Source organism: Juglans regia, chromosome 8, assembly GCF_001411555.2.
Source record: "Juglans regia cultivar Chandler chromosome 8, Walnut 2.0, whole genome shotgun sequence".
NCBI lineage: Eukaryota > Viridiplantae > Streptophyta > Magnoliopsida > Fagales > Juglandaceae > Juglans > Juglans regia.
The window spans coordinates 819,193-831,489 of NC_049908.1; the positions used below are offsets into that span (position 1 = coordinate 819,193).

At 36.4% G+C, this 12,297-nt stretch overlaps 2 protein-coding genes across 2 annotated transcripts; both read left to right on the forward strand.

Annotated features, from left to right (window-relative positions):
* LOC109001023 (stromal cell-derived factor 2-like protein) lies at window positions 1-6,474 on the forward strand. The gene is made up of 6 exons (XM_018978141.2): window positions 1-397; window positions 1,197-1,337; window positions 4,284-4,424; window positions 5,825-5,874; window positions 5,959-6,088; window positions 6,175-6,474. Exons 1-6 carry the CDS (start codon window positions 293-295, stop codon window positions 6,256-6,258), a joined length of 651 nt encoding a protein of 216 aa, XP_018833686.1. The 5' UTR covers window positions 1-292; the 3' UTR covers window positions 6,259-6,474.
* Window positions 6,475-8,879: 2,405 nt separating this feature from the next.
* LOC109001018 (U-box domain-containing protein 14-like) lies at window positions 8,880-11,372 on the forward strand. Its single transcript, XM_018978134.2, has 2 exons — window positions 8,880-9,691; window positions 10,224-11,372. The coding sequence occupies exons 1-2, from the start codon at window positions 9,138-9,140 to the stop codon at window positions 11,167-11,169; spliced, it is 1,500 nt and encodes a 499-aa protein (XP_018833679.1). The 5' UTR covers window positions 8,880-9,137; the 3' UTR covers window positions 11,170-11,372.
* Window positions 11,373-12,297: the final 925 nt, after the last annotated feature.

The following is a 12,297-nucleotide window of genomic DNA, read 5'->3' on the forward strand; positions in this document are numbered from 1 at the left end:
TCAACGGTTCAACCCCCCCGGTCGTCCAAACAGACTCTCTCAGAAATTGGAACCCTAACCCTCCACGATCTCTATCTCTCTCTTATGATTCGCTCTGGATAGTTCTTCAGATCGAACCGTGGCTTCCTCAGGGTCGCCGAGCCTATCTCGAAGGAAACCTTCTTCTTCTTCCTCAAGGCCACCTACGAATTCTTCCGGAGCGACTCGCATCGTGTACAGAGAGTCCAGAAAGTCTTCGCAGTCCGATTACCCTTTCTGGCAGCAGAACTGGTTCATAGGTCTGCTCTTTTTAATGGCTCTCGGATTCTTCGCTCTCGCTCTCTTCCTCTTCCTCGGTCTGGATACCGATTTTGGCTACACTTCCTCCGCTTCCGCCGCTTCCTCTGAGGGCGTTGAGGTTCGATTTAGTCTTTATCGACTTTTTTGTTTGCATATATGTTTCACATCAATATTTGTGATTTTGAGTAATCCTTTCATCGTTTTATTTGTTTGGTCGGATAGCGTGGGAAAAAGAGAGTTACTAAAGGCCCTGTTTGATTGACGAGAAAATGTTGGAAATTAGGTTTTGTACGAGCTGAGTATTCCAGCTCGTTTCCTCAGTTTCTCCTGGTACTAAAATCTGCTCATACTCGAGAGAATGAGTGAACGGTTCCATTGCTCTGATCCACGATGGGTTAACAAGAAGTTGAAATGTAGCTAAATCGGCGTGATTGGAAATTTAATGCGGTTTATTTTGACAGGAGATGATTTGTTCAAAGAAAAGGTTCAAATCATTTTTATTAAATATTTCACAAATCATACTGTAATGTAGTTTCCGCTTGTATAATTCCTGTTGTGGGCTATTCCTATTTACTTGTCTTAATAACTTCTTAGTACTTATCAAAAATAAATAAATAATATTGTAATGTGCTTTTTTAAGTAACAATTTTGGTGTTGTATTTATAATTAATAGATTTAAACACACACACACACACACACACACACACAAGTAAAACCTATATAACGCGGCGTTTAGTGATGGCCTCTTTTGGCATAACATCAGAATCGAATATAAATAGCTCTGCACTTTGAGTCCCCTCCCCCGCCCTCCCCCTTTATGTTTCCGTTTCTCTGCCCCTTGCAATAAAATAAAAGTTAATAGGATTGGGGATGTCAGTAGTCCTATTACCATCGTAATTTTCTTTTTGTTTGGGCAGATTACCTATGGGTCTGTTCTAAAGCTGACGCATGAGAAGACCAAGTTTCGGTTGCATTCCCACGATGTGCCTTACGGTTCTGGTAGTGGGCAACAATCAGTCACTGGTTTTCCCAATGTCGATGATTCCAATAGCTACTGGGTATCACCTCTCACTCTATATCTCTTGATTGTTTCTGTTTGTTTTATCATTTATCTTCTTGCTCTTTACATTTTATTATATTTGTCACAAGAAAGTGTGTTGATTAAAATAAGTAAGATTTTTTATTATTCCATGTTTTTACGTGGAAAACTGTACACCTAACAAGTTGCTTTGTAGGGGCTACAACAATATCCGGTTAAACAAAAAAACTAGCTTGGATCAAAAGTTCTCGAGGCTAGCATTACGTGCAAATGTTCAGAATGCATAGATTGACTGTCATATTCAGTGTTTTACCTCGTATAACTACCACCCAAATTTTGGTTGCATATCTTTGTTTTTATTACACGAAATCTTCGATGTGTCCTTAAGCTGATTTTGTCGCATTGAAGAGTCCATTGATATACAGAATCAAGTTTGAGCATATATTGGTGATTAAATTTCAGGAAGGTGAATTGGTCGATTGTAATAGACTTTTATGGCATGAGCATTCATGATTTCTTTGTATTTTTAGAATAGGTGTTGCTCTTGGAAATTTCCCGTGTACTTTAGCTCTGCCTATTCTCATTAATAAAGTTTATTTTTTACTGATAAAAAAAATAGGAAGGTGAAATCATACTGTTCAGGTAAATGAGGTGTTGACTAATATTTATGATCTGGCTAATATTCTGGATTGGAAAGTATCTTCTCTTCCCATGAAATATCTTGGGTTACCTTTGGGGGATCCTCATAAATCTGTGGCTATTTGGGATGGAGTGATTGAGAAGATCGAAATGAGACTAACAGGTTGGAAAAAGTTATATTTGTCCAAAGGGGGAAGAGTTACATTAATTAAAAGCACCTCGTCTAATTTACCCACTTATTACCTCTCTCTTTTCCCTATTCCAGCGGGGGCGGTCAAAAAAATTGAGAGGATTTTTAGAAATTTCTTATGGGATGGTATTGGGGAGGAACGAAAATTTTACTTGGTGAGTTGGAATAAGGTTTGTACTCCGGTGTCTTGTGGAGGTTTAGGTGTGCGGAGTTTTAAAGTTTTTTAATAAAGCTCTTTTTGGGAAGTGGCTTTGGAGATACAACAATGAGATAAATGCATTGTGGAAACAGATTGTGGATGCTAAATATGGAAGGATGTGGGAGAATTGGTGTTCTAATGAAATAAAAGGGGTATTTGGGGTGGGATTATGGAAGTCCATTCGGTTGGGATGGAGGGATTTTGTTAAAAACATTAACTTCAAAGTGGGGATCGGGACAAATATTCTCTTTTGGTACTATGTTTGGTGTGGTGATTTACCTCTTAAAATAGCATTTCCTAGTCTTTTCAGGATTGCTAAAAATAAAGGGGCTGCTGTGGTTGATTCATACTTGTTCTCTAATAACATGCTGAATTGGTGGTGCAAAGTCCAGCAATGTTGGTGGAGGAGAGGAACCTGTAATGGTGGCAGAAACAATGGACACTAGCGGTTTGTCGTTGGTGTCTCATGTGGGGGAAGTTTTGGAATCAGGAGTGCAATTGGTTACAGTGGCTGGAGATAATGTCATTCCCTTGGTTTTTATCCCTTCGTTTAACGATATATCGGGTTCACCATTAGATTGGGTTCTAAATAAAGTTAACGGACTTCAGCAAATCCTGGGGCTTTCATATGGAGAACAGGGAGAATATGAAGATCAATTTAAAGCTCTACTCACTGCGATTGAGGCGAGTCACGCGCTTGAAACCAAATCACATTTTAAGAAAAGCAGAGAGTTAAAGCGTCTTTTATGTTCAATCAACTACGATGCTAAGGGAGGTAGCTCAAGTCGATGGAAGAATAAAGGGAGGGCATTGTGAAGACGATCTCGTTGTGGGATGTTTGGGTAGAGGGTTAGTTTTATGGAAACAAGGGATTGGGGTTGGGGAGGTGTGTCCAATTTGGGCTTGGTGTATTTTGGGTAGGTTTCATGGATTTTTGGGTCATTAGGGGCTCTCTTGTATGGGTTATAGGTGTTTTCTTGTATACATCCAGTATACTTGGTTACTCCTATTGATTTATATATATAATATTTTTACTTATAAAAAAAAACATGCTGAATTAGAATGTGGAATATACTAGAGATTTATAGGACTGTGAAGTGAGTGAAGCTGATGATTTCTTTGTAAAGCTTTATGACTCGAAGGTTGATCTGATCAGGGAGGACATGATGCAGTGGGCTCATGATAATAAATCCAGATTCTCGGTGAATTCCTATTACAAGGTGTTAAATAGACATGATAATACAACATGCCCCTGGAAATGCATTTGGAAAGCTAGAATGCCCAGTAAAGTTGCATTTTTTTGCTGGTTAGTGTTGTTGGAGAAAGTTTTGACTACTGATAATTTGAGGAAGAGGGGTTTATATGTGATGGATTGGTGTTTCTTGTGCAAAAAAGATGACGAATCAGTTAACCACCTGTTTCTTCATTGCGAAATGGTGACTGCTTTATGGAATGAGTTATTTGCAAGGGTAGGCATTGCTTGGGTAATGCCTTTTCAAGTGGTGGATTTCTTGGCTAGTTGGCAAGGCGCTGTGGGATGTGGAGGCTATAAAGTTGAATGGAGGATGATTCCTTTGTGTTTGTTCTGGTGTCTATGGCTAGAGAGAAATGGGAGGTGCTTCGAAGATTGTGAATGCACAATGGGGTAATTTAGGGATTTTTTCTTTAGCACTTTAAATTTTTGGGTAAACAATCTAGTGAAGGACATGAATATTTGTAATGCTTCATCTTAATTCTTTTTTTTTTTTATATAAGTAAGAATCTTTATTGAAGAGAATGAGATTAGGCAATGCCCCTTTATCTTAATTCTATTTTTCTTTAGTTTGTATTTAGGTGTATTCTCATATATACTCCCTGTGTACTTTGACTTTGCCTATTTACTTGGAATAAAAGCTCTTATTACCTATAAAAAAAATAAAAATGGTTTTCATTTGCAGATTGTTAGACCTCAGCCAGGAACTTCTGCCAAACAAGGTGACACAATTACAAGTGGGACAATCATCAGATTGCAACACATGAGAACTAGGAAGTGGCTTCACAGCCATTTGCATGCATCTCCTATAACAGGCAACCTAGAGGTTGGTTGTTGTTGATTCATATTTTTTTGTTACATATAATACAGAATTCCTTCTTAGTAATTATGACTTAAGGGTTTTTTTCCTTGTGAATAAGAAGGGGTTCCAGTGAATCTTGGTTCCTATTAGTGACCTCTCTTAGTATATACTTTCCTCAGGAAACTTAATTTTATGTTGCTGAGTTATGAGACGTGTTTCAATTATTCTGCAGTTCATCAGAATTTTGGTGACTACCCTGTGTTCTCCGGTTTTATGCTTGATAACTGTTATTTGAAGAAACATTTTTCTAGAGTTTAGGGACCAAAGGTGATAATGAAGGTGCAATTTTTGTTAATGAATAAAAAAAAATTCTTAATATATTATTTTCTCAGTTATACTCTCCACTTTCCTCAAAGACTATTTGTTTATGCAATCTTTCTCTACTTATAATTAAGTCTTAGTCATATATTGAGATTTGAAAAAGTTGAATTGTTTTTTTATTTTGTGTGAGAATTTGGATAAGTTGTAATGATTAGATGTGATATGTTGTGAAAACAAACGAGGCCTTAAATCAAATCTCAGTCATGCATTTTACTCAAAAAAATTTCCAGTCATATTCAAATGTTTAGGTGCAGTTTAGATAGTGAGATGAGATGAGATGAAATATTTTAGTTAAAAGTTGAATACAATATTGTTAAAATGTTATTTTTTAATATTATTATTGTTTTAAAATTTGAAAAAGTTGAATTGTTTATTATATTTTATGTGAAAATTTGTGAAATTTGTAATTGAGATGAGATAAGATGAAACACTTTCATTATTCAAACGGGGCCAGTCTTCTCTCTGGCATAATAAAGAACCCTAGTGGTATGGGAAAATCTTTTTAGTGCCCAATAATGAACCTATATGACACCCCCCACCCCCCTTTATGGGTTTAACTTTCGGCTATTGACAATCTTCTCATGACTCTGATTGAGTTTATTTAGTCATCTTTTGTTCAAAATTTTCAACTTGTTAAATATATAGAGTGTAATTCTACTTTTGAGAAATTCCCTTTTTCCAATACAGCTATATTTTCATTTTGGAGAAGTGATATACCATCTTGATGTGTGCCGCGTGCTGTATATTATTTCTTAATCCACTTTTAGTTTTAGCTTGACAATTCAATATAGAGAATCATGAAACTAAGAAATAGATGGAATAAGATGGTATGCCTCCCAGGTATGAAATTCTGCTATTCATCTTTGCATTATAATAGCTATTGAATCTGAAGTATTGAACAGATACTTTGTATCAGTTTCGGCCAAGATTTAATTAAATCTCAGCCATCGTTTTCAGAATAAATGGTTGAGATTTTTCCACATCATTGTTATGTCACGGACACTCATATTTGATAATAATGCAAGCTGCACTGCTGAGTGTAGGTGAGCTGCTTTGGAGGAGAGAATGAATCTGACACTGGGGATTACTGGAGGTGAGACCGGGAATGATTATTAGGAATACTGCCTATCCAGTCTTCTTTATGATTGATGCTCCATATTTGTGTCGTTTTCCATAGGCTGCTGATTGAAGGGAGTGGGAAGACTTGGAAGCAAGATCAAAGGATTAGGCTTCATCATGTGGACACTAGCGGCTACCTACATAGTCATGACAAGAAATACTCCCGCATTGCTGGAGGACAGCAGGAGGTGAGAAGAAAGTGCAACTTTTTTTTTTTTTTGTCTTCAGTAACTAATGGAATAAGCATTACTAACTATAATTAGTGCCTTTGCAGGTTTGTGGCCTCCAAGAAAAGCGTGCGGACAATGTTTGGTTGGCAGCCGAAGGCGTATACCTTCCAATCACAGAAAGCAAATAGAAACTTTTGGTCTATTCACTGTGAATCTTGAATCGTCTGGTGGCTGGTAGATGTGCACTAAATGTCGTCTTAATATTAGAGTGATACTATACTCTGATGAATTGTTAGTCAATTACACATTTTGTGAGGTCTCTTATCCTGTCGAAGTTACCTTTTTGTTAGATATATATATATATATATATATTTATATATGAGGCAACCAGATGATGTATTTTTGCTTGTGTACCTTTTTTTTCTCGCTTTTTTCGAGTGCTAGAGTGGGTCCATAACAGACCCAACCGAGTAATCTGGTATTCCGGTTTATGAAATTGGGTCTATTTCGTTTGGATACAAGTATTCTGTGAATAGTAATGAAAAAATAATAATAGAATATAAAATAGTAATAAAAAGTATGTAAAAAATAATAATAAAATAATAAATAGTAGTAAGATATTTTGAGAATATTTGAGTTATTCTTAGTACCCAAAATAAAATGGATGTTGAGAAATTTTTTTTTTTTCAGAAACTACCGGCTCCTGCATCCTGGTTGAAAAAGTATTAAACGTTATGTTTGTTTCATGCATTTTTATCAAATATGTTTTTACAACTTGCAATAGACGTGCATGTTGTATTGGTGTGTTGATTTTTTTTCATATAGATAACTTTTTAAGAGCATATGATCCTAGTCATGGAAGATCAGGACCTTTACCGGCTACCGCCTTTGAATCCATGAGGCGGAGGAACATTCCTTTAGGCCACAAGCCTATGGTTATAATTTACAAACATAAAGTTTGAAAACAATACATGAGATACAAATAATTGTATATGGTGTGTACAACTCGGAATGATTTATGGATGATGTCAATCAATCAAATGTGAGATGAGAAGGCATAGCGTATTGCCCATTTCACTTTGCTGCTCATCACACAGCTGGCAAATAATAGTTGTTTCCAAGTTCAAAAGGTAGCTTTTCCCTTTGTAGAGATCATCCAGTACTCGCAGTTACTGGACTATATAACTCAGTTGTAACTGGGCAAGGCACGATTGTCTTTATGATACTACTAATAATCAGGCAGCAGAGACAACATTTTGTAGCCGATAATATGGGAAACTTCAATTTTGAGTAGTTTGGTGGTTGAAGAGCCACCCCATGCGCCTGGGTTTTATGGTTGAGGGATAAAAAAATGGCAGAGCATTGTATTAATAGAATACCTGTAAATGGATGCACACCTCTACCCAGAATAAGTGCATTATCCTGGCATTGACCTAAGTTTTTAAATGTCTCAAGCCACAAAGCACCCACCCTTAATTAATTTCTTTAAATCAACAGGTCGCCTCATTTCTTCATGAGTCCCTCCCTCCTTCACAGTCATGGCCAAGAAGATTTGTGTTTTCCAGTTTGAGAGATGAGAAGAACATAAGCAAATCCAGTTATCTTGAACCAGATCATAGACACTGTGAAAAGTGAGACTAAAAAACATGGCCTCTATTCATTTTTTTGTCTAGCAAAACAAATGATTCCTCGTTTGCAAAAACATATAATTTGTCATCCAATCAGACCGAAGCGACCCCACTTAAGTAACGCAAGTGCCTTGCCAAAGAAAATGCACCTTTGATGATGAACACACACAGATGAGCTGGATCTCAATTTATCGAAAGACTGATGATGATAGTGACGCTGTCACTTTTACACGCTCTCTTCTACATTTTTTTCTTACACACTTCCCCATGCATCTCCATATTTTTATTAAGAAAATATATTTATTTGCTCTCTTATCAAAAGTTATAGCAAAGTAGCAGAAGTTTAGGCCTAGTTTGTCTTTAAGAAATATCTCATTTCATCTCATCTCATCTCATCTTATTATTATAATTTTTTTAAATTTTTATATAAAATAAAATAAATAATTTAATTTTTTTAAATTTTAAAACAAAAATAATATTAAAAAATATATTCTAATAATATTTTATTCAACTTTTTAACTTTAATCTCAACTCATCTCATCTCATTTCTAAAAACAAACAGATCCTTAAAGAAAGGTAGTGTTTGCTTGTACACATTTAATAAATGAGTTTTGTTACTCATTATTTTTGTATATTATATATTATATATTATTTTTATTTTTATTTTTATTTTTTTAAAATTTAATTTTATTCTTTTTAAATTAATTAAATTCTTCTATTCATTATCTATATATTACATATTTGATAAAAAAAAATATATAATGTATAATATATAAAAATAATAAATAAAATTTTTCTTAATAAATATAAAGCAAGATCAACTTTAAAAAACACCAACATGTGTATTTTCATTTCTCGTACTATTATTGACCTATCTAACTTTTTCACGAAAGATAAAAAGAATCGATCATAATTTATTGCGTTTCGATGTTTTAACTTTTATTGGTAGACGCAAGTACGAAAAGAAAAATTATATTCAATCATTTTTATATATCATATATTATATTTTTTTATTAAATATATAATATATAAATAATAAATAGAATAATTTAATAAATTTTAAAAAAATAAAATAAAATAAAAAAATTTTAAAAATATAATATATAGTGTACAAAAATAATAAATAACAAAACTTATATAAAAATAATAATATTAATAAAAATAATAATACTAATGGGCACACGACGACTATACGAAAAAATGGGTTTTCGGGAAGAAAGGGGACAAACATACAGGCCTTCACCTTCTCGGACTATAACCTCAGCCTATGCTCTCTGAGTCTCTCTCAAGTCTCACAAAGAGAGGAAGCCATATTTAAACACGAAGAAGTAAACTCACTGTCTTTCACTCTCTTCTCCTTCTTCTTTCTTCTCCCCTCGACGAAACCAATCCATCTGGTTGGTTTTCTTGGCAATGTAGTTTCGTCCTACAGGTAATGAATGGCCAAGTACTGTTACCGAAACGACGTCTCTTCTCTCGTCCTCGACCCCCATTCCACCAGCCCCAGCGTACACTTCCATTTATGTACCGCCTTCTCCGGCTCCTCATTCCGCCGCAAGATTTTCCACGCCGTCAGCTGTGGCGCCAGCTCCCACCACCGTCGCAACCACCATGACTTCACCAGATCAGCTTCCGATGAACCTAAGCCCAAGGCGGCCGCAAAGCGGCGGTCCGTCAATTCCGAGAAGCTCTCCGATCTTCTGAGGATGGCGGACTTGCCAGAGCCCGAGACCGACGCTGTGAAGACGAAGAACGGGGAGGCATTGGAAGAGCTTAAGCGCGTGGTGACAGAACTCCAGGCTGTGGACTCGGTCAAGAGAAAGGCTGCAGCGAGCATCGCGAGGCTGCGCGCCAAGGAAGACTTGGAGGCTAGAGTGACACTCGCCATACTCGGAGCGATCCCTCCCCTGGTCGGAATGCTTGATTCGGAAGACGTCGAAACTCAGATCGCTTCTCTATACGCGCTGCTCAATCTCGGGATCGGCAACGATGCGTGAGTTCTTTTCGGTTTCGGTTTTAATGGGTAATCGGATTCTGTCTTCTGTCACTTTCTCGCTTTGATTTGTTTCGTTGGTGTTAAACCACGACCACCCTTGGTTTCGAGTTCCGTTTGTGTCGTTTATCAAGCATTAACGTTCCAATCTCCGTCGTTTTGCTGCTTTAATAACGTGTTAATCTCGGTTGGACTATTCTTTTTTTTTTCTCTCTCTTAAAATCACGTCGTTATCGTTGTTTTTTTAATATTTATTTATAATTAATTGTTTTATTTCCTTTTTAATATCTATTTTCAGGCTGAATTATTTTCTTCCACTATCAGCATCATGTGTTTTATTCGTGAATTTCCTAATCCATTTTTAGTTTGTTATTCTGTGTTAAGATCTTATATTAATTAGTTTGTTAATTGTAATTGTTTGAAACTTGGTTTTTATAGACTTATGGTATCCAATTTAATAGGTTACATTAATCACGTTTTCATTCTCAATGTACGTCTTCGTTTTTTTTTTTTGCTTCGGAAACTTTTGCAGGAATAAAGCGGCCATTGTTAAAGCTGGCGGTGCCCACAAGATGCTAAAGCTGATCGAGTTTCCAAAAGCTCCAAACCCATCAGTCTCAGAAGCCGTAGTGGCAAATTTTCTCGGCTTGAGCGCTTTGGATTCGAACAAGCCCGTGATCGGATCATCCGGGGCAATCCCATTTTTGGTGAAAACTCTCCAGAATTTAGACCATCGAAGTTGTAGCCTCCAGTCGAAGCAAGATGCCCTCCGAGCGCTCTACAATCTCTTAATCTTCAAGTCGAACGTTTCCATCGTTTTGGAAACCAATTTGATACCATTTCTATTGAAAACATTGGACGATATGGAAGTGAGCGAACGAATCCTGGCAATCCTTAGCAATGTGGTGTCGACCTCGGAAGGTCGAAAGGCGATTAGCACTGTGGCGGATGCTTTCCCAATATTGGTCGACGTTTTGAATTGGACTGATTCGCCGGGTTGCCAAGAGAAGGCATCGTATATTTTGATGGTAATGGCACATAAAGGGAATAATTCTGATAGGCAGGCAATGACAGAGGCTGGAATTGTATCGTCCTTGTTAGAGTTAACCCTTCTTGGTAGCACATTGGCCCAGAAGAGAGCTTCAAGGATCCTGGAGTGTTTGAGAGTCGATAAAGGGAAGCAAGTTTCTGAGAATTTTGGTAACAGTTTGGGTACTGGTGCGGCAGTATCAGCACCCATTTGTGGTGGGTCTTCGTCGTCTTCTACAAACCGAGTTGCTGGGGGTCCAAAGGAGTACTGTTTGGAGGAGAATAATTCAAGTGAGGAGAAGAGAGCAGTGAAGCAATTAGTCCAGCAAAGTCTGCTTTACAACATGAGAAGGATTATAAAGAGGGCAAATTTACCGCAGGATTTTGTTCCCTCGAATCATTTCAAGTCCCTCACATCTAGTTCGACCTCAAAGAGCTTGCCCTTTTGAGGATGAGGGATTGGAGCTGCTGCCAATTAAGAAACTAGTCCTCTTTCCGCAACCTCGTTCTGGGTTTTTAGTAGCCATTGTTAGTCAGAATTCAGTCTTAAGTCAATGCCTGTCAAAGTTTATGTATGTATGAATGTATATCTTATATTGCTTTAGATTTTTTGGTAGACCTGGAGTGAAGTGAAAATGAAACCCTTTCTGCATGGGGTTCGAATGCTGTGTTGTGTGAGCAATTTTGGTCTGAGTTAGGAGTTAGGACTCGTCTGGTTTGGGAAAACTCTAATCTATAATAAATAATTTTAAGCCAGTGAACTGAAAACATCGAAAGAGAGTGGCATGGCACGCAAATATCGAAAGTTGTAGGGCTGGTTTTGTGCCTCACACATATTATAGTGTTGGCGGGTAAGGGTATCCCTATCAAACGGAGGAGTACGAGTGGGACTCGTGTCAATTGAAACCTATTAACCTAACCTATTCGTAGTAATGTAATGTACGTACGATTTTTTGTCTACGTCGTCGTTTCCTTGACCATACGCTGCGCTCTAATATTCTCTCTTTATTTATTGAGGCTCTTCTCTGTCGGCTCGTTGGAAGGTGTCGGTCGTTTTCTCGTGCCCATAAATATAGACTATAGACTATTGACTCCAACAATTAATACTGATCGACACTGTTTCCTTCCATTTCCACATGTTTAAATAATTAATAATAAAAACCATCTATATAAACATGGTAGCATGACCTATTAGAGTATTTTCAAATTTTTTTTTTCTAAAAGTATAAATATTTTTCTAAAATGAATGTCGAATGGATTATATATATTTCTCATTTATATGCAATAAACCCGTTACATGTTTTATTATTATTTCTCTTTCTCTTCGTTTTCTTTTATCCTCTCCTATTTTCACTTCATACCCTAATTTCTCATCATATATCCAATAACCTATTGAGAGTGTTCTCATCATATAATCTTATTTTTCCAATCTTATGATTTTATTTATAATTTATTTTTAACTTAAATATTTTTATTTTTTGTATATGATGAAATTAGATCATATTGTATATGAAGAGATATTACAAATATTAAAAAATATGAGGATATTACAAACTCATTAATAAATAGAAAAAATA

Excerpts from the sequence above, each read along its gene's own strand:
- LOC109001018 (XM_018978134.2), top strand. The coding sequence starts at position 9,138 with ATGGCCAAGTACTGTTACCGAAACGACGTCTCTTCTCTCGTCCTCGAC. Across the intron at positions 9,692-10,223 it reads CTCGGGATCGGCAACGATGC|GAATAAAGCGGCCATTGTTA; the intron begins GTGAGTTCTTTT and ends AAACTTTTGCAG.
- LOC109001023 (XM_018978141.2), top strand. The coding sequence starts at position 293 with ATGGCTCTCGGATTCTTCGCTCTCGCTCTCTTCCTCTTCCTCGGTCTG. Across the intron at positions 1,338-4,283 it reads ATGATTCCAATAGCTACTGG|ATTGTTAGACCTCAGCCAGG; the intron begins GTATCACCTCTC and ends TTTCATTTGCAG. Across the intron at positions 5,875-5,958 it reads GACACTGGGGATTACTGGAG|GCTGCTGATTGAAGGGAGTG; the intron begins GTGAGACCGGGA and ends CGTTTTCCATAG.